Source organism: Pristiophorus japonicus, chromosome 12 (assembly GCF_044704955.1).
Source record: "Pristiophorus japonicus isolate sPriJap1 chromosome 12, sPriJap1.hap1, whole genome shotgun sequence".
In the NCBI taxonomy this organism is placed as follows: domain Eukaryota; kingdom Metazoa; phylum Chordata; class Chondrichthyes; family Pristiophoridae; genus Pristiophorus; species Pristiophorus japonicus.
In genome coordinates, this window is record NC_091988.1 from 62,213,759 (window position 1) to 62,238,598 (window position 24,840).

A 24,840-nucleotide genomic window follows, 5' to 3' on the forward strand; every position below is an offset into this window, starting at 1 on the left:
CCGTTAACCTTAATCAGACACTCCGCGGCGGCGTACAAAAGTCGGATCCGGGCGACGAAATGCGTCCCGAACCCGAAAGCGCGCAGAGTTCCGAGCAGATAGTCGTGATCCACCCTGTCGAACGCCTTCTCTTGGTCGAGGGATAGGAAGGCAACCGACAGACCAGCCTCCTGGGAACAATGGATGAGGTCCCGGACCAGATGGATGTTATCGTGGATTGTCCGGCCCGGGACCGTGTAGGACTGGTCGGGGTGGATCATGTGGTCCAGCACGGCACCAAGGCGAGCAGACATCGCCCTGGCGAAGATTTTGTAGTCCGTGCTGAGGAGGGAGACCGGGCGCCAGTTCTTAAGGAGGCGGAGATCGCCCTTCTTAGGCAGCAGGACGATGACTGCCCTGCGCCAAGAGAGGGGCATCTCCCCGGTCGCCAGACTTTCCCCCAGGACCCGCGCGTAGTCGCTCCCCAGGATGTCCCAGAACGCCCTGTGGAACTCCACGGTCAGCCCGTCCAGCCCCGGGGATTTTCCCCTCGAGAGCCGGGCGAGGGCACCGGTCAGCTCCGCCAGGCTTAGCGGAGCTTCCAGATTTTCGGCGCCCTCCGGGCTGACCTTCGGCAGGTCCTCCCACAAAACTCTACGCGCTTCCTCGCTGGACGGATCCGGAGAGAACAGAGCCCCGTAATATTCATGGGCCCTGTTGTTGACGCCCTCCGGATCCGAGACGAGAGAGCCGTCGTCGGCCAGCAGCGTCAAGAGCTGCTTACGGACACTCTGCCTTTTTTCCAGCGAGTAGAAGAAGGGGGAGCCGCGGTCCAGATCCCGCAGGAACCGGATCCGCGACCTCACGAACGCGCCTCGGGACCCGACGAGCTGCAGGTCCTTCAGCGCGGCCTTCTTCGCTTCGTACACCGTCCGCAGGGCCGGGTCCTGGACGACTTGACCGAGACGGGCTTCCAGGTCGAGCACCTCTTTTTCTAGGCGCCCGACTCTGGCCGCCCGCCTCTTGGTCGACCCCCTCGCGTACTCTTGACAGAAGACGCGGACGTGAGCCTTGCCCACGTCCCACCATAGCCTCAAGGAGGGGAAGCCCCCCTGCTTCCTTCTCCAGTCGGACCAGAATCGACGGAACGAGTCCTGGAACCGCACGTCCTCCAGCAGCCGGTTGTTAAAGTGCCAGTACGCGGACCCCGTCCTCGCGCGGAGCGAAGCGAGCTCCGCCCACACCAGGTGGTGGTCCGAACACGGCACCGGCCGCATGAAGGCCGCCGGGATGCAGGAAACGTACGCCCGAGACACGTAAAGGCGGTCGACTCTAGACCATCCTACTCCAGGCCTCACCCAAGTAAAGGCGCTGGAGTCGAGGTGGAGATTTCGCCAGACGTCCACCAAGTCGAAGGACCCGACCAGGTCCCTCAACTTCTCCATCGCCGTCATGCACTGCGGGGCACCGGAGCGGTCCCTCACCTCGAGGGTGCAGTTAAAATCCCCCCCGAGGACAATGCAGTCGCCGACGTCGACGGAGCCAAGAAGAGCGGACACCTCTTCAAAGAAGCGCGTTTGCTGCGGGCCGGGCTGAGGGGCGTACACGTTCACGAGATGGAGCGGCACGTCCCCCAGGCGAACCGTTACGTGCAGCAAGCAGCCTGGCACGGGCTCCTCGACCCCCAAGATCTCCGGCTGAAAATGCGGGCCCAGCAAGATGGCCACCCCACTAGAAATGGCGGTGAGGTGGCTCATGCGGACCTCTCCTTGCCATTCCAGGAGCCACGTGGCTTCGTCTCCCGGAACGGTGTGGGTTTCTTGCAGGAAGCACACCGCATATTTCCCCTCCCGCAGGAGCGAAAAATTGTCAAATCTACGGCGTGCCCCTCTGCCGCCGTTGATGTTGAGGCTGGCTATGGTTATCTTCATGGCAAAAGCATAGTGCAACCTCTACCTTAACCTATTGTGGGGGAGGGAGCGGAGTCTTTTGTTGAACTCCACTCCCTCCGCAGCCCAGCGAGGAGTCCCTCGAGCTCGCGCAGCTCAAGGTGTTGCGCCTTTGTCAAGGGCCCGCCCGCGGCCAAGGTTTTAGCGGCGGCGCGGACGGACCCCTTGATCAGCTCTGGCTCGGACCATTTTTCCAGGGCCAGTCGGGCTTGGTTGCAGCGACCCCGGCTCTGGGCCAAAAAGTCCCGGAGTTCCTTTGCAGCAATGAGGATGGTCTCGGCGGCGGCCGCGAGCAGATCCACCGCCTCGCTGGCGGTGGTCTCTAGATTTTCCCCCGCGTCCCCCACCGAGTCCCCGTCCTCCTCCGGGAGGTGGCCGCCAGCAGCCGGCCCATCGACCGCACAAGGTACGGCAAATGAACCGGCCGCTTCAACCGGCCCTGGCTCTGCCCCGATCCCACCCCCAGGATCGTCGGCAGAGGAGTCCCCACTGGGCTCTTTTAAAAATGGTGCTGGGTCGGGAAATGACAGCGGAAGGGGTTCCCCCTCCGCCCCAGGAACCGGGGAACAAGGAGAGACCCGGCCATAGGAAATCCCCAGGCTCTCCAAGTGCTCCAGCTCCAAAGTAAGGGGCGAGGGTGGGTGTTCCTCCCCCTCCCCGCTGGCACCCCCCGGCCCAGCATGTACAGTTTCATTAAATTTGTTCATTTGTGTTTCTGCCGGGTCGAGCGACTCCCGGGGGAAGTTGGGTATTGGCTGGGCAGGCTCAGGTTCGGCCTTTTCGGCCCCGGCCGCCTCAGTCCCCGGGACGCCCGGCCCGGCGGCAATGCTTTCCTCCGCGATCCCCACTCCCCCCACGACAGGCAGATCCTCCACGCCCTCCCCGGGAGGCAGAGGCTGGGCAGCCTCGACTGTCTCACCCTCCCCGGGGACAGACTCCTCCCGCCTACGGCGCTGCTTGGGGGCGCTGGTGGGGGACGCGGGACACGCGGCGGGCACCGCCTCCTCCGCGGAGGAATGTTGTTCCCCCTCCGCCTCAACGGAGCGGTGCCTCCTTTTGTTGCTGGAGGTGCGCTGAGGCAGGGAGACCTCCATGTCTGCCGAGGCCTCCTGCTCCGCCCCCCCCCCCTTTTCCTTATCTTGCCCTCGCCCGAGCCCCTCTGCGGTATTGGTCAAGGGCTCAGGCACGGGCTCAGGGCACCCCGCGCTCGCCGGTGACTGGGTTGGGCTGAGCGCGGTGGTCAAACTTTCCGGCGCACTGAGGGGACCCGCCTCTAGATGTCTCGTCTTCTTCCGCGCCTTCTTTTCGATCGGACGCTCTCCCTCCCCCCCGCCGGAGGCCGTGAAAACAAAGGCCCCCGACGATGCCCGCGCAACTACGGCTCCCGGCACGCGGACGCAACTAGGGGGAGGGGTGGCGGCGGCGCCAGCCTTGGCCGCCCTCGGTGGTTTGGCGGCCTTGGAGGCGGGGCAGTTCTTACGAACATGCCCCACCTCCCTACAGGCATGACACCGCACGCCGTCCGACGTCCAGAAGACGCGGTAGGCAGTCCCCTCGTGCACCACATTAAAGTGCCCTTCCGTCGTGTCCTCCCGCGCCAGCCGGACAAAGAGCTGGCGGCGGAAGGAGAACACGTGGCGCAGGCTGTTCTCCCTGAGGCCGAGCGGTATGGGGTTGATCCCCGACCTTACCTCCCCCAGTTGGTGTAGGTGAGGGAGGAGGAGCTCAGCGGGAACAAAGGGCGGGACGTTTGACACGATGACCCTCCGCGCGGTGGCCTCGAGAGGGTCCAGCGGCAGGAACGTCCCGCCCACCGTGAGCCCCTTTTCGAGAGCCAGGGACACCGCCCGCTCTGACCCCAGGAAGAACACGGCCTTCCCAGACATCTTGGAGGCTGCGACAATGGCCGAGGGGCCGACTACCCCAGCCATCGCCCGCACGCACTCCTCGATGCTCATTGTGGGGTGAGTTTAGCTCTTGACCCCGTGTTTTTTCGTAATAAGTCTGAATGGTGGCAGGGAAGCGGGTGGCGCAGGAGGTGCCGTGGAAGCGGTTGCCACCTGCGCATATGTCTTCGCTGGCCCTGCCACCGGCGTGGATGGGGTCGCCATCACGGGGTCCCTTTAAGGACTACACCCACCCCAAAGTCACAGGCCTTAATGGTCTTAATTGGCCTCTTATAGTAAGACTAAGCAGAGGAGCTCTTAACGAGGCACACCTCTCCCCTAGTTGGCAATTGGGGCGGGGCCTTGCTCCCTCTGCTCAGTTGTCTCAATTGTTTTATATTTTTTTAAAAATTAATTTGGGAGGAAGGGTTCTCAGAGAGAGAGGGGAGAAACAGAGAGTAACAGAGAAAGAGAGAGGGGGGTGGGAAGGGGGGGGGAACTGCGAGGGCAGGTCTCCCCTCGCAGCTGTGGGTGGGTGCAATCCCCAGATGACAAAACAGAAATAGTCTTTGGGGTGGTCTTCGGGTGAGGGGAGAAGATGTCTTCACCTGGGGCAGCTAGAGCCACCAGGCACACACTCCTAACGATGTTCAATTGGTGATTTAAAGAAATCTTCAGCCTGGTAGCTCCAGCTAACCCAGGCTAGGCAATGGGGGGGGGGGGTCCAATTGTGGGGGGGGGCCTAGTTGTAAGCAAGGCCCCCACACACACTTCCACACACACACACCCCCCGCGATGTTCCGGCCCTCAGTGGTCTTCTTTCCTCCCCCCACCGATACAACAAAGTCTTTTTGGGAAATGCACCCACACCCACCTGTAGAATGGTAGAGTCTCCCTCCTTCCACACTGGATGTTGTTGTTGGTCTTTCCCCCTCTCTCCAACTCTTTGCAGAAATGGTAAAAAGTTGTTGAAAGTTCTCTGCCTTCCTCCTCTCCCTCTGGGTGAAAGTTGGTGGTGAAGCCCCTTCCTTCCTTCTCTTCCTGGGCTGTTCTCAGGGCTCTCCAGGCCTTCCAAGGCAGGAGCAAAAGTTGGTAGCTCCTTCTCTCACTGCAGCTCAGCTCCAACTGTGCAGGACACGCCTCCACTGCTCCACAATTGGCCCTTGTGCATGAATAGTCTTTGTAGCGGCACTGGTGGGCCCTGTGGTTTCCTCCACAGCGCCAGCACGGGGCTAGCCGGTTTGCCCCATGTGGCGGACTCAGGGCTGTGGGACTCGGGGTAGCGTTTCTGCCCTTAGAAGTATCAATGCGGTGCACTGCTCTCGTCGGTTTAGAGTCCCTTAGTGCTTCATTTAGGTGGTCGCCAAAGTCGCACGGTGCAGCCAGTCTCCTTAAGTGTTCCAATCTTTCTACAAAAGAGTCCCAATCTTCCCCATCGGTAAATTGCTGAAAGCTGCTGAGATTCGACATGCTGGGCTTGTGGTTCGTGACCTGGTATTCCCATCGCCAGTTGTAGTGTATGTAGGCACCTTTAGTAATGGCTCCACGAGGCAGGGTATGAAACTTAAACTGTGCAGACCTGCAGTCCTTTACTTGCAGCTCTCACAGAAGGATAGTTTGCAGGTGAAGCAGGCAATCAGGAAGGCGAATGGAATGTTGGCCTTCATTGCGAGAGGGATGGAGTACAAAAGCAGGGAGGTCCTTTTGCAACTGTATAGGGTATTGGTGAGGCCGCACCTGGAGTACTGCGTGCAGTTTTGGTCGCCTTACTTAAGGAAGAATATACTGGCTTTGGAGGGGGTACAGAGACGATTCACTAGGTTGATTCCGGAGATGAGGGGGTTACCTTATGATGATAGATTGAGTAGACTGGGTCTTTACTCGTTGGAGTTCAGAAGGATGAGGGGTGATCTTATAGAAACATTTAAAATCATGAAAGGGATAGACAAGATAGAGGCAGAGAGGTTGTTTCCACTGGTCGGGGAGACTAGAACTAGGGGGCACAGCCTCAAAATACGGGGGAGCCAATTTAAAACCGAGTTGAGAAGGAATTTCTTCTCCCAGAGGATTGTGAAACTGGGGAATTCTCTGCCCAAGGAAGCAGTTGAGGCTAGCTCATTGAATGTATTCAAGTCACAGATAGATAGATTTTTAACTAATAAGGGAATTAAGGGTTATGGGGAGCGGGCGGGTAAGTGGAGCTGAGTCCATGGCCAGATCAGCCATGATCTTGTTGAATGGCGGAGCAGACTCGAGGGGCTAGATGGCCTACTCCTGTTCCTAATTCTTATGTTCTTATGTTCTTATTTCTAGGCAAAATGTTCTTGGTTGTTGTGGATGCTTATTCAAAATGGATTGAATGGGTAATAATGTCTGTAAGCACGTCCACCGCCAACATCGAAAGCCTACGAGCCATATTTGCCACACATGGCCTGCCTGATGTCCTTGTCAGTGACAATGGGCCATGTTTCACCAGTGCTGAATTCAAGGAATTCATGACCCGTAATGGGATCAAGCAAGTCACATCTGCCCCGTTTAAGCCCGCATCCAATGGCCAGGCAGAACGAGCAGTTCAAACCATCAAGCAAAGCTTGAAACGCGTGTCGGAAGGCTCCCTGCAGACCCGACTGTCCCAAGTCCTGCTCAGCTACTGTACCAGACCCCACTCGCTCACTGGGACGCTCAAAACAAGGTTCTCTCTTGTCCACCCTGATCTCCATGATCACGTCAAGGGCAGGCGGCACCAATAAAGTAAATTTGTCACGCGATATTGAGGTCAATGACCTTGTGTTTGTACTCAATTATGGACATGGTCCCAAATGGCTCGCTGACACGGTCATAGCCAAAGAAGGGAGTAGGGTGTTCCAGGTCAAATTGGCCAAAAGACTAACGTGCAGAAAGCATTTGGACCAAACCAAATTGCGGTTCACTAACAGCTACGAGCAACCCGAAGAGGACACCATCAACTTCGACCCTCCAACACACTCACAAGTGGCAAATGACATCATGGTTGACCACGAAGCTGAACTCACCATCCCCAGAAGCCCGGTAAGGCCAGCTGCCCAGCAGCCCAGCAGCCCATTGTAGAACCAACCAACTCACCCACACCTGCATTTGTACTGAGACGATCGACAAGGGAACGAAAAGCCCCAGATCATCTCACCCTGTAAATAAGTGTACTATTGACTTTATGAGGGAGTGATGTTATGTATGTAACCCTTGGCAACCTGTATCACACCACCACCAGAGGGCCTGCCTGTTGGAGTCCCAAGGGATCCCAGCATCCCTTGGGAGCACTGTATATAAGCAGGCCTCCCACACTGTACCTATACCCTGAAGTTTAATTAAACGAACTACGGTCACACTTACTCATTGCGTTTAGTACTCAGTTTCATCCTTTATTATGAGTGTAATAGTTCTCCTTAGAGCAGAGAAAATTGAGAGGAGATTTGATAGAGATGTTCAAAGTCATGAGGGATCAGGACGGAGTAGATAGAAAATGTTCCCACAGATTTAAAAGAACAGATTGGCAAAAGAACCAAAGGTGACACGAGGAAAATCTTTTTTATGTAGTGAGTGGTTAGGATCGGGAATGCACTGCCTGAAAGGGTGGTGAAGACAGACTCAATCATGGCTTTCAAAAGGGAATTGGATAAGTACGTGACTGAAAAAAAATCTGCATGACTACGGGGAAAGTATGGGGACTAGCTGAGGTGCTCTTGCAGAGAGCCGGCACGTGCTCGATGGGCAGAATGGCCTCCTCCTGTGCTGTAATCATTCTATGATTCTATTGCTATTTAAAGCAAAGCTACAAAAAGGGAAATTAGAAAGGCGAAGAGGAAGTAGCAAAAATAATTGGGGAACAGCGGGTGAGGAGGAGAAGTCACGGGGTTTTGCGTACCTCCCACTAACTGTTTATTCAGCAGCATTGGCAAAGGGCTGGTTTAACCCAGCAGGTTAAACTATAGTGTTTTGTATTATGGGGGATCTAAAAGCAGTTGGGAAGGGGATAAAGCACAGGATAATTCACTTTCTTATTTTGCTACAAATATTTTTTATTTAAATGTATTAATAACTAAGGATTGGCTAAGTAACAGAAAACAGAGAGTCGGGATAAATGGTTCATTCTCGGGTTGGCAATCAGTAACTAGTGGGATGCTGCAGGGATCAGTGCTGGGACCCCAACTATTTACAATCTATATTAATGACTTGGAACAAGGGACCGAGTATAATGTAGCTAAGTTTGCTGACGATACAAAGATGGGAGGAAAAGCAATGTGTGAGGAACACAGGCAATCTGCAAAAGGAGATAGACAGGCTAAGTGAATGGGCAAACATTTGGCAGATGGCGTATAATGTTGTAAAGTGTGAGGTCATTCACTTTGGCAGTAAAAATCAAAGAGCAAGTTGTTATTTAAATGGAGAAAGATTGCAAAGTGCTGCAGTACAGCGGGACCTGGAGGTACTTGTGCATGAAACACAAAAGGTTAATATGCAGGTACAGCAAGTGATCAGGTAGGTCAATGGAATCTTGGCCTTTATTGCAAAGGGGATGGAGTATAAAAGCAGGGAAGTCTTGCTACAGTTATACATGGTATTGGTGAGGCCACACCTGGAATACTGCGTGCAGTTTTGGTTTCCATATTTACGAAAGGATATACTTGCTTTGGAGGCAGTTCAGAGATGGTTCACTAGGTTGATTCCGGAGATGAGAGGGTTGACTTATGAGGAAAGGTTGAGTAGATTGGGCCTCTATTCATTGAAATTAAGAAGAATGAAAGGTGATCTTATCGAAATGTATAAGATTATGAGGGGGCTTGACAAGGTGGATGCAGAGAGGATGTTTCCACTGATAGGGGAGACAAGAACTAGCGGGCATAATCTTAGAATAAGGGGCCGCCCATTTAAAACTGAAATGAGGAGAAATTTCTTCTCTCAGAGGGTTGTAAATCTGTTGAATTCGCTGCCTCAGGGAGCTGTGGAAGCTGGGACATTGAATAAATTTAAGACAGAAATAGACATTTTCTTAAACGATAAGGGAATAAGGGGTTATGGGGAGCGGGCAGGGAAGTGGACATGAGTCCAAGATTGGATCAGCCATGATTGTATTAAATGGCGGAGCAGGCTCGAGGGGCCATATGGCCTACTCCTGCTCTTTTTTCTTATGTTCTTATAAGTCCAAATAAAGGACCCTGGTCAGTAATTCAGAACACCATTATGGTTCTTTGTCTCACAGACCTTTGCAATGGTTTGGTCTCTGAAGAAACTTGGATTTCCTTCACTCGCGAACAGGACTTTGTTGCTATACCGACTACACTGTTTGACTCAACGGCTGTGGCTTTGCTCTGCTCTCAGTCACTCTGAATTCTTTTGTCAAATTGGTTTCCAATCTCCTGGACATTGGTGGACATTGCTAGACTACGTTTCTGCTTTGAACTACACTGGATTACACCGCTACGTTTCTGCGCTGGACTACACTGGATTATACTGTAAGACTGCCTGCTGTTTCTCCAGCTCTGCTGTTATGTCTTGAATAAAGAGTCAGACTAGATACTGCAAGCTCAAAGTAAGGTATAACTGTAGTCCTTTATTACAGATCTCAGAGTGCCCCTCCAGCCTGTGAGACCTCCTTAGATACAGGTGTTCCCAAGGGATTGTGGGATGAGTCGTTTGGTGAGTTGTTTGTTGGACCATTGCAGGGCTGCTGCGCAGCTGGCCTTGCTGGGCTGCTGGGGGTGGTGAGTCCTGCTGGGCTGCTGCGGGTGATGGGTTCTGCTTCGTGGTCAACTGCTGGGTCGGTTGCCACTTATGTGTGTGCTGGAAGGTCGAAAAAGGTGGAGTCTATTGTGGTTTGTTCTGGATAGTCCGTAAATCTGAGTTTGGTTTGGTCCAAGTGTTTCCTGCAGGTGAGTCCATTTGAGAGTTTGACCATAAACACCCTACTCCCCTCTTTGGCCAAAATAGTGCCAGGAAGCCACTTGGGACCTTGTCCATAGTTCAACACAAATACAGGATCATTAATCTCAATTTCATGTGACACATTTGCGCGATCATGATTTGTGTTCTGTTGAAGCCGCCTGCTCTCTACCTGTTCGTGTAGATCAGGGTGTACTAACAAGAGCCTTGTCTTAAGTTCCCTATTCATGAGCAGTTCAGCGGGAGGGATCCCAGTGAGCGAGTGGGGTCTCGTGCGGTAACTAAGCAGGATTCGGGATAAGCGAGTCTGCAGTGAGCCTTCTGTTACCCTTGTCAAGCTCTGCTTGATTGTTTGAACTGCTCATTCTGCCTGACCATTGGACGCTGGTTTAAACGGGGCAGATGTGACATGTTTGATCCCATTATGGATCATGAACTCCTTGAACTCGGCACTGGTAAAGCACGGCCCATTGTCACTTACAAGGACATAATTCAGGCCATGCATGGCAAACATGACCCGTAGGCTTCCAATGGTGGCAGCGGACATGCTTGCCGACATTATCTCACATTCAATCCATTTGGAGTACGCATCTACAACCACTAAGAAAACTTTTCCCAAGAACGGGCCTGCATAGTCGACATGGACCCTAGACCACGGTTTGGAGGGCCAGGACCATAAACTTAGTGTGAACATGTGAACATGTATTACATTTGTGCACGCAGGACTCTAAGTCTGCATCGATACCGGGCTACCACATGTGGGATTTGGCTATCACTTTCATCATTACGATGCCTGGGTGGGTGCTGCGGAGATCACTGATGAAAGTGTCCATGCCCTTTTTTGGCACCACTATCCAATTACCCCATAGGAGGCAGTCTGCCTGAAGAGACATTTCATCTTTGCGCCGCTGATATGGCTTTATTTCTTCCTGCATCGCTAACGGGACACTCGACCAACTCCCGTGAAGCACACAGTTTTTTACTAAGGACAGTAAGGGGTCCTGGCTCATCCAGGTTCTAATCTGTCGGGCGCTAACAGGTGATTGCTCATTCTCGAACACTTCCATTACCATGACTAAATCTGCAGACCGTACCATCTCCACCCCGGTGGTGGGCAACGGCAGCCGAGAAACATAGAATCATAGAAACATAGAAAATAGGTGCAGGAGTAGGCCATTCGGCCCTTCGAGCCTGCACCGCCATTCAATGAGTTCATGACTGAACATGCAACTTCAGTAACCCATTCCTGCTTTCTCGCCATACCCCTTGATCCCCCGAGTAGTAAGGACGACATCTAACTCCTTTTTGAATATATTTAGTGAATTGGCCTCAACAACTTTCTGTGGTAGAGAATTCCACAGGTTCACCACTCTCTGGGTGAAGAAGTTTCTCCTCATCTCGGTCCTAAATGGCTTACCCCTTATCCTTAAACTGTGACCCCTGGTTCTGGACTTCTCCAACATTGGGAACATTCTTCCTGCATCTAACCTGTCTAAACCCATCAGAATTTTAAATGGTTCTATGAGATCCCCTCTCAGTCTTCTGAACTCCAGTGAATACAAGCCCAGTTGATCCAGTCTTTCTTGATATGTCAGTCCCGCCATCCCGGGAATCAGTCTGGTGAACCTTCGCTGCACTCCCTCAATAGCAAGAATGTCCTTCCTCAAGTTAGGAGACCAAAACTGTACACAATACTCCAGGTGTGGCCTCACCAAGGCCCTGTACAGCTGTAGTAACACCTCCCTGCCCCTGTACTCAAATCCCCTCGCTATGAAGGCCAACATGCCATTTGCTTTCTTAACCGCCTGCTGTACCTGCATGCCAACCTTCAATGATTGATGTACCATGACACCCAGGTCTCGTTGCACCTCCCCTTTTCCTAATCTGTCACCATTCAGACAATAGTCTGTCTCTCTGTTTTTACCACCAAAGTGGATAACCTCACATTTATCCACGTTATACTTCATCTGCCATGCATTTGCCCACTCACCTAACCTATCCAAACCACTCTGCAGCCTCATAGCATGCTCCTCGCAGCTCACACTGCCACCCAACTTAGTGTCATCGCAAATTTGGAGATACTACATTTAATCCCCTCGTCTAAATCATTAATGTACAATGTAAACAGCTGGGGCCCAGCACAGAACCTTGCAGTACCCCACTAGTCACTGCCTGCCATTCTGAAAAGTACCCATTTACTCCTACTCTTTGCTTCCTGTCTGCCAACCAGTTCTCAATCCACGTCAGCACACTACCCCCAATCCCATGTGCTTTAACTTTGCACATTAATCTCTTGTGTAGAACCTTGTCGAAAGTCTTCTGAAAGTCCAAATACACCACATCAACTGGTTCTCCCTTGTCCACTCTACTGGAAACATCCTCAAAAAATTCCAGAAGATTTGTCAAGCATGATTTCCCTTTCACAAATCCATGCTGACTTGGATCTATCATGTCACCTCTTTCCAAATGCGCTGCTATGACATCCTTAATAATTGATTCCATCATTTTACCCATTACCGATGTCAGGCTGACCGGTCTATAATTCCCTGTTTTCTCTCTCCCTCCTTTTTTAAAAAGTGGGGTTACATTGGCTACCCTCCACGCCATAGGAACTGATCCAGAGTCAATGGAATGTTGGAAAATGACTTGTCAATGCATCCGCTATTTCCAAGGCCACCTCCTTAAGTACTCTGGGATGCAGTCCATCAGGCCCTGGGGATTTATCCGCCTTCAATCCCATCAATTTCCCCAACACAATTTCCCGACTAATAAGGATTTCCCTCAGTTCCTCCTTCTTACTAGACCCTCTGACCCTTTTTATATCCGGAAGGTTGTTTGTGTCCTCCTCAGTGAATACCGAACCAAAGTACTTGTTCAATTGGTCCGCCATTTCTTTGTTCCCGTTATGACTTCCCCTGATTCTGACTGCAGGGGACCTACTGCAGAGGACCTACGTTGACCTACTGAGAGCATCGGCACAGTTTTCTGTGCCTGGCCTGTGGCAGATGGCGTAGTTGTATGAGGACAATGTGAGCGCCCATCTCTGGATGCGGGCTGATGCATTCGTATTTATCCCCTTGCTTTCAGAAAAGAGGGATATAAGTGGCTTATGGTCGGCTTCCAATTCAAACTCGAGTCCTAACAGATATCGATGCATTTTCTTTACCCCGTAAACACATGCTAACGCTTCTTTTTCTATCATACTGTAGGCCCTCTCGGCCTTAGACAGACTTCTGGATGCATAAGCAACCGGTTGCAATTTCCCAAATTCATTAGCTTGTTGCAATACACACCCGACCCCGTACGACGACGCATCATATGCTAGTACCAAACGCTTACTTGGATCGTACAACACAAGCAATTTGTTTGAACATAACAGCTTCCTAGCTTTCTCAAAGGCATTTTTTTGGCTTTTACCCCATACCCATTCATCTCCTTTACGCAGTAAAGAATGCAGGGGTTCTAATAACGTGCTAAGACCCGGTAAGAAGTTACCAAAGTAGTTCAGGAGTCCTAGAAATGACCACAGCTCTGTCACGTTCTGTGGTCTCGATGTGTTGATTGCCTCCGTCTTCGAATTGGTGGGCCTGATGCATTCCGTCGCGATTCTTCTCCCCAGGAACTCTACTTCAGGCACCAGGAAAACGCACTTCGCGTGTTTTAGCCTGAGCCCCGCACGATTAAGCCGATTAAGAACCTCCTCCAGGTTCTGCAGGTGCTCGACGGTGTCCCGACCTGTAACCAAGATGTCCTGGAAGACCACGGTGCGCAGGACCGACTTCAGCAAGCTTTCCATGTTCCTCTGGAATATCGCCACGGCTGATCAAATCCCAAACGGGCATCTGTTATAAATAAAGAGACCTTTGTGTGTGTTGATGCAGATGAGGCCTTTCGATGATTCCTTCAGCTCCTGCGTCATGTCGGCCGAGGTCAAGTCCAGCTTCGTGAATGTTTTCCCTCCTGCCAGCGTCGCAAATAGGTCGTCTGCCTTTGGTAACGGGTATTGATCCTGCAGGGAGAAACGATTGATAGTTACTTTATAATCACAGATTCTGACGGTGCCGTCTCCCTTGGGGACTGGAACAATCGGACCAGCCCACTCATTGAATTCAATCGGCAAAATGATGCCCTCTCGTTGCAGCCTGTCCAATTCGATCTCCACCCTCTCTCTCATCATGTAAGGTACCACTCTCGCCTTGTGATGGATGGGTCGCGCCCCCGAAATCAAATGGATCTGCACTTTTGCTCCTTGGAACTTCCCGATGCCTAGTTTAAACAGCGAGGGGAACTTGTTTAGGACCTGGGCACATGAGGTGTCGTCGACGGACGAAAGCGCTCGGACGTCGTCCCAGTTCCAGTGTATCTTTCCCAGCCAGCTCCTGCCGAACAGCATGGGGCCAACGCCCGGTACCACCCAGAGTGGTAACTCGCTCCATCGTAGGAGACTTTTACGGTTGGACTGCCGATTACGGGAATCAGTTCCTTTGTGTACGTTCTCAGTTTAGTACGAATGGGAGTCAGGACTAGCCTTGAGGCCTTGTTGCACCACAATTTATCGAAAGTCTTTTTGCTCATAATGGACTGGCTTGCGCCTGTGTCCAGCTCCATGGAAACCGGGAGTCCATTTAATTCAACCTTCAGCACTATCGTGGAACACTTTGTGGTAAATGTGTGCACCCCATATATCTCTGCCTCCTCGGTCTGAGGCTCTGGTTCGTCGTGATCCACCGTGGATCTGTCCTCCTCTGCAATGTGGTGGTTTGCAGGATTAGCAGGGTTTGAAGCTCGCCTGCACATGCATTGGAGGTGTCCCATTGATCCACAGCCCTTGCAAGTGTATCCTTTGAAGCGGCATGAATGGAAATGATGATCACCCCCGCAGCGCCAACAAGGTGTTAATGGCCTGGTATTCACCACCCTTGATGGTGGACTCTGAGTCATCTGCAGATGTGCAGCTGCAGGCGTTTACGTCCTGCCCTGTACATTTCGATTCGAAAACAATGTTACTTTGTTCACAATACTTGCAGCAGCACTCGTGTGCTGAGAAATTTATTTGGTATTATCACTGGTGGCGATAAACGCCTGGCTATCGCAATGACTTTGCTCAAGGGTTGGGGTCTCCACAGTCAAAAGTTTGCGAAGTATTACTTCATGGCCAATGCCAAGTACAAAGAAGTCCCGGAACATGTGCTCCAAGTGTCCTTCAAATTTGCAATGTCCTGCAAGGCGCCTTAGCTCGGTGACGTAGCTCGCCACTTCCTGCCCTTCAGACATCTTGTACGTGTAGAACCGATACCTTGCCATCAGAACGCTTTCCTTCGCATTTAGATGCTCCCGGACCACTGTGCACAACTTGTCTGTGGGTTTCGCTGGAGAGAGCAGATTTTTCATGAGGCCATACGTTGATGCCCCACAAACGGTGAGAAGGATCGCCCTTCGTTTGGCAGCGTTCGCTTCTCCTTCCAACTTGTTGGCCACGAAGTATTGGTTGAGTCGCTCCATGAAGGTTTCCCAATCATCTCCCTCCGAAAATTTCTCCAGGATGCTCACAGTTCTCTGCATTGTTGCGGTGGGGTTCGTCATTTGTATCTCGTCGCCAGTTGTTATGTCTTGAATAAAGAGTCAGACTAGATACTGAAAGCTCAAAGTAAGGTGTGACCAGAGTCCTTTATTACAGATCTCAGAGTGCTTCTCCAGCCTGTGAGGCCTCCTTATATACAGGTGCTCCCAAGGGATTGTGGGATCCTTTGGGACTTCAGCGGATAAGCCCTCTGGTGGTTAGACATGGTATTTACAGGGTTACATACATTACATCTGCTGCTAAAGTTTATTTTTCCTTTTAACTGCGGCTGTGTCTCTGCTGAACTGGTTCTGCTGGTTTTTCAGCTGTGCTGGCTTCTCATTAGCAGCTGCTGGTTCACTCATTTTAACACTTTTCAACTTTGCTGGTCGCTGGCTGTAGTTTTTTGGTGATCTACCATGATCTACAAACTTGTGTCAACGTCACCATCATCTTTATGCACTGCTACTAACTCTCCTTCCTACAGCACATCCCTGATCTCTCTACACTTCAAACAGCTTCTGGACTTCACTCGCCTGCTTTGAACAGCGGTTCGTCGATGCTCCATGCCGGCCCCATCCTGTACATGTCGGCTTTGTCCTTCCAGGGGCCATCTGACTTTGACCCTGGTCTCCCAACTAGACCCACTTCCTGCCTCCTTGACCCTATTCCCATCAAACTGCTGACCACCCAACTTCCTTTTCTGGCTCCCATGTTAGCTGACATTGTTACCGGTTCTCTCTCCTCAGGTATTGTCCCTCTCTCCCTCAAACTTGCCATCATCATCCCTCTCCTCAAAAAAACAACCCTCGACACCTCCATCCCTGCAAACTACTGCCCCATTTCCAACCACCCTTTCCTCTCCAAAATCCTTGAATGTGGCCCCCTAACAGTAGCAATTCTGTTGGTCGGAGCATAAACCAGGAAATAGTGGGGGCTTGTAAAAAGGGAACAGCAATAATCATGGGTGATTTTAACCTCCATATTAATTGGACAAATCAAATTAGTCAGGATAGCTTTGAGGAGGAGTTCATAGAGTGCGTAAGGGACGGGTTCCTTGAGCAGTATGCAACGGAACCAACCAGGGCGCAGGCTATCTTAGATCTGGTCCTGTGTAATGAGACAGGATTAATAAACAATCTCCTTGTAAAGGATTCCATCGGAATGAGTGATCATAGCATGACTGAATTTCAAATTCAGATGTAGGGTGATAAAATTGGATCTCTAACCAGCGAACTAAGCTTAAATAAAGGAGACTATGAAGGTATGAGGGCAGAGTTGGGTAAAGTGGACTGGGAAAATAGATTAAAGTGTAGGACGGTTGTTGAACAGTGGTGTACATTTAAGGAGATATTTCACAACTCTCAAGAAAAATATATTCCAGTGAGGAGGAAAGGGTGTAAGAGAAAAGATAGCCATCCGTGACTAACTAAAGAAATAAAGGACGGTATCCAATTAAAAACAAGGGCATACAAAGTGGCCAAAACTAGTGGGAGCACAGAAAACTGGGAAGCTTTTAAAAGCCAGCAAAGAATTACTAAAAAAATGATTAAGAAAGGGAAGATAGACTATGAAAGTAAACTAGCACAAAATATAAAAACAGATAGCAAGAGTTTCTATTGGTGTATAAAAAGGAAAAGAGTGGCTAAAGTAAATGTTGGTCCCTTAGAAGACGAGACCGGGGAATTAGTAGTGGCGAACATGGAGATGGCAGAAACTCTGAACAATTATTGTGTATCAGTTTTTACGGTAGAGGACACTAACAATATTCTGACAGTGGATAGTCAAGGGGCTATGGGGGTGGGGGGTGGAGGGGGGGGGGGAAGAACTTAACACAATCACAAAGAAAAATTCGGTCAGGCAGAGTCAGCATGGATTTATGAAGGGGAAGTCATGTTTGACAAATTTGCTGGAGTTCTTTGAGGATGTAACAAACAGGGTGGATAAAGGGAACCAGTGGATGTGGTGTATTTGGACTTCCAGAAGGCATTTGGCAATGTGCGACATAAAAGGTTACTGTATAAGATAAAAGTTCATGGGATTGGGGGTAATATATTAGCATGGATAGAGAATTGGCTAACTAACAGAAATCAGAGAGTAGGGATGAATGGATCATTCTCTGGTTGGCAACCAGTAACTAGTGGGGTGCCGCAGGGATCAGTGCTGGTACCCCAACTATTTACAATCTATATTAACGACTTGGATGAAGGGACCGAGTGTAACGTAGCCAAGTTTGCTGACGTTACAAAGAGGGGAGGAAAAGCAATGTGTGAGGAGGACACAAAAAACCTGCAAAAGGACATAGACAGGCTAAGTGAGTGGGCAAAAATTTGACAGATGGAGTATAATGTTGGAAAGTGTGAGGTCATGCACTTTGGCAGAAAAAAATCAAAGATCAAGTTATTATTTAAATGGAGAAAGATTGCAAAGTGCCGCAGTACAGCGGGACCTGGGGGTACTTGTGCATGAAACACAAAAGGTTAGTATGCAGGTACAGCATGTGACAGGAAGGCCAATGGTATCTTGGCCTTTATTGCAAAGGGAATGGAGTATAAAAGCAGGGAAGTCTTGCTACAGCTATACAAGATATTGGTGAAGCCATGCCTGGAATACTGCTTGCAGTTTTGGTTTCCATATTTACGAAAGGATATACTTGCTTTGGAGGCAGTTCAGAGAAGGTTCACTAGGTTGATCCAGAGATGAGGGGGTTGACTTATGAGGAAAGGTTGAGTAGGTTGGGCCTGTACTCATTGGAATTCAGAAGAATGAGAGGTGATCGTATCGAAACGTATAAGATTATGAGGGGGCTTGACAAGGTGGACGCAGAGAGGATGTTTCCACTGATGGGGGAGACTAGAACTAGAGGGCATGATCTTAGAATAAGGGGCTGCCCATTTAAAACTGAGATGAGGAGAAATTTCTTCTCTCAGAGGGTTGTAAATCTGTGGAATTCGCTGCCTCAGAGAGCTGTGGAAGCTGGGATATTGAATAAATTTATGACAGAAATAGACAGTTTCTTAAATGATAAGGGGATGAGGGGTTATGGGGAGCGGGCGGGGAAGTGGAGCTGAGTCCATGATCAGATCAGCCATGATATTGAATGGCGGAGCGGGCTCGAGGGGCCATATTGCCTACTCCGGTTCTTATTTCTTATTTCTTATGTTCTTATGTGTTGTCGCCTCCCAAATCCATGCCCATCTTTCTCGCAATTCCATGTTTGAATCCCTCCGATCCGGTTTCCGCGCCTGCCGCACTACTGAAACGGCTCTCATCAAAGTTATAGATGACATCCTTGTGACTGTGACAAAGGCAAACTAATCTTCTTCATCCTTCTTGACTTGTCTGAAGCCTTTGACATGGTTGACCACTCTATCCTTCTCCAACGCCTCTCTGCCGTTGTCTAGCTGGGTGGGACTGCACTCGCCTGGTTCCATTCTTATCTATCTAATCGTAGCCAGAGAATCACCTGTAACGGTTTCTATTTCCACTCCTACATTGTTACCTCTGGTGTCTCCCAAGGATCTATCCTTGGCCCCCTCCTATTTCTCATCTACCTGGCGACATCATCTGAAAACACAGCATCAGTTTCCACATGTACGCTGATGACACCCAGCTCTACCTCACTACCACTTCTCTCACACCTCCACAGTAATTAAATTGTCAGACTGTTTGTCCGATATCCAGTTCTGGATGAGCAGAAATGTTTTCCAATGGAATATTAGGAAGACTGAAGTCATTGTTTTTGGTCCCCACCACAAACTCTGGTCCCTAGCCACTGACTCCATAGAAACATAGAAAATGGCCATTTGGCCATTCGGCCATTCGAGCCTGCACCACCATTCAATAAGATCATGGCTGATCATTCAGCTCAGGACCCCTTTCCTGCTTTCTCTCCATATCCCTTGATCCCTTTAGCCGTATGGGCCATATCTAACTCCCTCTTTAATATATCTAACGAACTGGCATCAACAACTTCTCTGAGTGAAGAAGTTTCTCCTAATCTCGGTCCTAAATGGCTTAGCCCTTATCCTTAGACTGTGACCCCTGGTTCTGGACTTCCCCAACAACGAGAACATTCTTCCTGCATCTAACCTGTCCAGACGCGTCAGAATTTTAGATGTTTCTATGAGATCATCTCTCATTCTTCTAAACTCCATTGTATACATGCCCAGTTGATCCAGTCTCTCCTCATATGTCAGTCCTGCCATCCCGGGAATCAGTCTGGTAAACCTTTGCTGCACTCCCTCAATAGCAAGAACGTCCTTCCTCAGATTAGGAGACCAAAACTGAACACAATATTCCAGGTGAGGCCTCACCAAGGCCCTGTACAGCTGCAGTAAGACCTCCCTGCTCCTATACTCAAATCCCCTAGCTATGAAGGCCAACATGCCATTTGCCTTCTACACCGCCTGCTGTACCTGCATGCCAACTTTCAATGACTGATGTACCATGACACCCAGGTCTCATTGCACCTCCCCTTTTCCTAATCTGCCGCCATTCAGATAATATTCTGCCTTCATGTTTTTGCTCTCAAAGTGGATAACCTCACATTTATCCACATTATACTGCATCTGCCATGCGTTTGCCCACTCACCTAACCTGTCCAAGTCACCCTGCAGCTTCTTAGCATCCTCCTCACAGCTCACACTGCCACCCAGCCCATGTCCTAACTTGCACCAAGTCCCACTCACCCATCACCCCTGTGCTCGCTGACATGCATTGGCACCCGGCTAAGAAACGCCTCGATTTCAAAATTCTCATCCTTGTTTTCAAATCCCTCCATGGCCTCACCCCTCCCTATCTCTATACTCCTCCAGCCCCATAACCCCGCCCAACCCCCCCCCCCCCAAGATGATTGTGCTCCTCTAATTCTGCCCTCTTGAGCATCCCTGATTATAATCGCTCAACCATTGGTGGCCGTGCCTTCTGTTGCCGAGGCCCAAAGCTCTGGAACTCCCTCACTAAACCTCTCTGCCTCTCTATCTCTCTTTCCTCCTTCAAGACGCTCCTTAAAACCTACCTCTTTGACTAAGCGTTTGGTCACCTGTTCTAATTTCTCCAGCTGTGGCTTGGTGTCAAATTTTTTATCTCATAATACTCCTGTGAAGCGCCTTGGGACGTTTCACTATGTTAATGGCGCTATATAAATACAAGTTGTTGAAAGGAATATAATAAAAGATGTGACAAATGAAGTGGTCTTTTCTGCCTCTACCACCCATGTCCATATCCTCTGAATTCTCTACAAAAACCACTTTGCCTCAATACCTCGCCCCCTGCTTTCAAAACTTCCTTAAAATCTGTCAACCATAGCCATTCTTCTGTTTCCCTTATGTAAATTCCTCCAATTCCAGCTTGTTTTCCAACTCTGTCCCTTGTAAAGCAATGCACTATGATAGAAATTGGTGAAGTAATGACCAGATGGTGCTATGCTTGGATTTGAAGAGTCTGTAGGCTATGAGAGGAAGGAGTGCTGTGGGTTTGGGATATGAGAAAGGGGGCATAGATTCAAAGCAATTGGTAGAAGGATTAGAGGGGAGTTGAGGAGAACTTTTTTCACCCAGAGGTGGGGTCTACCTGGAAGGGTGGTAGAAGCAGAAACCCTCATCACATTTAAAAAGTACTTGGATGTGCACATAATGTGCCGTAACCTACAGGGCTACGGACCAAGAGCTGGAAAGTGGGATTAGGCTGGATAGCTCTTTTTGGTCGGCACAGACACTATGGGCTGAATGGCCTCCTTCTGTGCCGTAGATTTCTATGATTAGAGCATGATTTGATGTGACCAGTCTTCTTAACATAACATGAAACAATAAACGATTTAGTTAACGCTCACCTTTTACTGATCCAACAATCAGGATGAAAAAATAATGCTAGAAGCTCAGACTATTTTTGAAATCCCACCTTGATTTGTCTGTTTCGGTGACTCATGACACAATTGTGTTAGGTTGCTTAGTTACCTGAAATGTAACTACAATTCGATACATTGACGCTGACATCACAATGGACGGAATATTGTGCGTTAAAATGTTCCAAAACTTTAATGCTGCATTTTCAGCTGTGGCTCAGTGGGTAACACCCTCGCCTCTGAATCAGAAGGTTGTGGGTTCAAGTCCCACTCCAGAGACACTTGAACACAAAAATCTGGACTGGCACTCCCAGTGCAGTGCTGAAGGAATGCTTCACTGTCACAGTTGCTGTCTTTCGCATGAGACGCTAAAGTAAATATTGGTCCCTTAGAGGATGAAACCGGGGAATTAGTGATGGGGATCATGAAGATGGCAGAAACTCTGAACAAATATTTTATATCAGTCTTTATGGCCGACGACACTAAAAATATCCCAACAGTGGATAGTCAGGGCGCTATGGGGGTGGGAGTGGGGGTGCGGGGGTGGGGAGGAACTTAATACAATCACAATCACTAAGGAGGTGGTACTCAGTAAAATAATGGGACTAAAGGCAGATAAATTCCCTGGACTTGATGGCTTGCATCCTAGGGTCTTAAGAGAAGTAGCGGCAAGGATAGTGGATGCATTGGTTGTAATTTACCAAAATTCCCTGGATTCTGGGGAGGTTCCAGCAGATTGGAAAACTGCAAATGTAACACCCCGATTTAAAAAAGGAGGCAGACAAAAAGCAGGAAACTATAGACCAGTTAGCCTAACATCTGTGGTTGGGAAAATGTTGAAGTACATTATTAAAGAAGCAGTAGCAGGACATTTGGAAAAGCATAATTCAGTCAGGCAGAGTCAGCATGGATTTATGAAGGGGAAGTCATGTTTGACAAATTTGCTGGAATTCTTTGAGGATGTATTTGGGCTCCCAGAAGGCATTTGACAAGGTGCCACATAAAAGGTTACTGCACAAGATAAAAGTTCACGGGATTGGGTGTAATATATTAGCATGCATAGAGGATTAGCTAACTAACAGAAAACAGAGAGTCGGGATAAATGGTCATTCTCGGGTTGGCAATCAGTAAGTAGTGGGATGCCGCAGGGATCAGTGCTGGGACCCCAACTATTTACAATCTATATTAACGACTTGGATGAAGGGACTGAGTGTAACGTAGCCAAGTTTGCCGACGATACAAAGATGGGAGGAAAATCAATGTGTGAGGAGGACACAAAAACCTGCAAAAGGACATAGACAGGCTAAGTGAGTGGGCAAAAATTTGGCAGATGGAGTATAATGTTGGAAAATGTGAAATCATGCACTTTGGCAGGAAAAATCAAAAAGCAAGTTATTATTTAAATGAAGAAAGATTGCAAAGTGCTGCAGTACAACGAGACCTGGGGGTACTTGTGCATGAAACACAAAAGATTAGTATGCAGGTACAGCAAGTGATCAGGAAGGCCAATGGAATCTTGGCCTTTATTGCAAAGGGGATGGAGCATAAAAGCAGGGAAGTTTTGCTACAGTTATACAGGGTATTAGTGAAGCCACACCTGGAATACTGTGTACAGTTTTGGTTTCCATATTTACGAAAGGATATACTTGCTTTGGAGGCAGTTCAGAGAAGGTTCACTAGGTTAATCCGGAGATGAGGGGGTTGACTTATGAGGAAAGGTTGAAAAGTTTGGGCCTCTATTCATTGGAATTCAGAAGAATGAGAGGTGATCTTATCTAAATGTATAAGATTATGAAGGGGCTTGACAAGGTGGATGCAGAGAGGATGTTTTCACTGATAGGGTAGACTAGGACTAGAGGCCATGATCTTAGAATAATGGGCCGCCCACTTAAAACTGAGATGAGGAGGAATTTCTTCGCTCCGAGGGTTGTAAATCTGTGGAATTCGCTGCTTCAAAGAGCTGTGGACGCTGGGTCATTGAAGAAATTTAAGACAGAGATAGACAGTTTCTTAACTGATAAGGGATTAAAGGTTTATGGGGAGCGAGCAGGGAAGTGAAGTGCACCTGAATCCATGATCGGATCAGTCATGATCGTATTAAATGGCGGAGCGGGTTCAAGGGGCCGTATGGCCTACTCCTGCTCCTATTTCTTCTGTTCTTATGTTTAAACCTATGCCCCCTCTACTCTCTCAGGTGGGTGTAAAAGATCTCATGACACTATATCGAAGAAGAGCAGGGGAGTTATCCTCGGTGCCCTGGCCAATATTTATCTCTCAAATCAACATCACTTAAAAAAAGATTGGTTATTATCACATTGCTGTTTGTGGAAGCTTGCTGTGCGCAAATTGGCTACCATGTTTCGTACGTTATCATCATAGGCAGTCCCTCGAACAAAGATGACTTGCTTCCACATGAGTTCACAGATGTTTCAATGAAGGACCTGATGTTCCAGTCCTGAATTCCAATTGAAAGAGTGGAAGATGCCTGTGCGTGGATTTTTTTAATGTGTGGTGACCATTGCACATCAGCCACCACCTGGGCTCGACAAAGCTAGGCCTTTATCCAGAGGCAAGGGTTAACCAGGACTGGAGACCTGCTCACGTTTCGTACATCACAACAGTGACTACTCTTCAAAAGTACTTCATTGGCTGTGAAGCACTTTAGGATGTGCAGTGGTCGTGAAAGGCGCTAAATAAATGCAAGTCTTTTGGAAACAGGGGAGCTTTAAACTGGTGCTGGAGGGAGTAACCAATCCAGAGACCATGTATTACTATTTCTATGTTTATGAATGAGCTCGTGACCAATCAGCCCAAGAACTTCTGTCTTCATAGATATTCCTTCCCCTCGACCAATTGAAATGTTCTCGCCTCCATCATCATCAGCATCACCATTCATTGTCCTCATTAACCCAATTTAAACCAATCGTGCTTCTCATTTGGTCTTTCAATGAAATCCCGATGTAACCATTTCCATTACTTCAATTTGCTACAAAGTGCCAGCCCGGCTTCGCGGATGTCCAATGGAAACGCTCCTTTCATCTGGCGCCTGTGTCCTGACCAATCACCTTCGCCGACCTCGCACTTCTGGGTGTGGAAGTGGCCAATGGCCGCACGGGACAGACGAGGCCCAGCCAATGGGCGCGGCGGTTGCAGGCCGGGGCGGGGTGCTGGTGCTGGTGCTGCAGACATGGCGGGCCAGGGCGATCCGGTGCAGCGGGAGATCCACCAGGACTGGGCCAATAGGGAGTACATCGAGGTGATCACCAGCAGTATCAAGAAGATCGCCGACTTCCTCAACTCGTTCGGTAAGGAGCCTCGGCATTAAATCACCAGCGGCGGCGCTTCCCCTTCCCCCGGCCGGGGTCAGGGCCCGCTTCAGCCTCTGCGGCAGTGGGAAAATGAACATTGGACCTAATTTCCAGTTATCGATTAAAGGGGGTGGGGTTAATCTAGGATTGGAACCCCCCCCCCCCCCCCCCGCATGTGTAGTCTGTTCTCTTTCCCCCCCCCCCCCTCCTCCCAATGTGAGTCTGTTCTCTTTCCCCCCCCCCCCCTCCTCCCAATGTGTAGTCTGTTCTCTTTCCCCCCCCCCTCCTCCCAATGTGTAGTCTGTTCTCTTTTCCCACCTCCCCCCCCCCCCAATGTGTGTAGTCTGTTCTCTTCCCCCCCCCCCCTCCCCCAATGTGTAGTCTGTTCTCTTTTCCC

At 49.7% G+C, this 24,840-nt stretch overlaps 2 protein-coding genes across 2 annotated transcripts in view; one reads left to right on the plus strand and one right to left on the minus strand.

Moving 5' to 3' along the window:
• The window catches only part of LOC139277301 (FANCD2 opposite strand protein-like), a 66,888-nt gene that overhangs the window by 15,729 nt on the left and 26,319 nt on the right, over window positions 1–24,840 (minus strand). The window lies entirely within an intron of this gene.
• brk1 (BRICK1 subunit of SCAR/WAVE actin nucleating complex) overlaps window positions 24,278–24,840 on the plus strand; it is a 16,162-nt gene continuing 15,599 nt past the window's right edge. Inside the window, exon 1 of the mRNA XM_070895584.1 lies at window positions 24,278–24,440. Within this exon, the coding sequence (XP_070751685.1) occupies window positions 24,323–24,440 (118 nt within the window). The 5' untranslated portion in view covers window positions 24,278–24,322. The remainder of the gene's footprint in view (window positions 24,441–24,840) is intronic.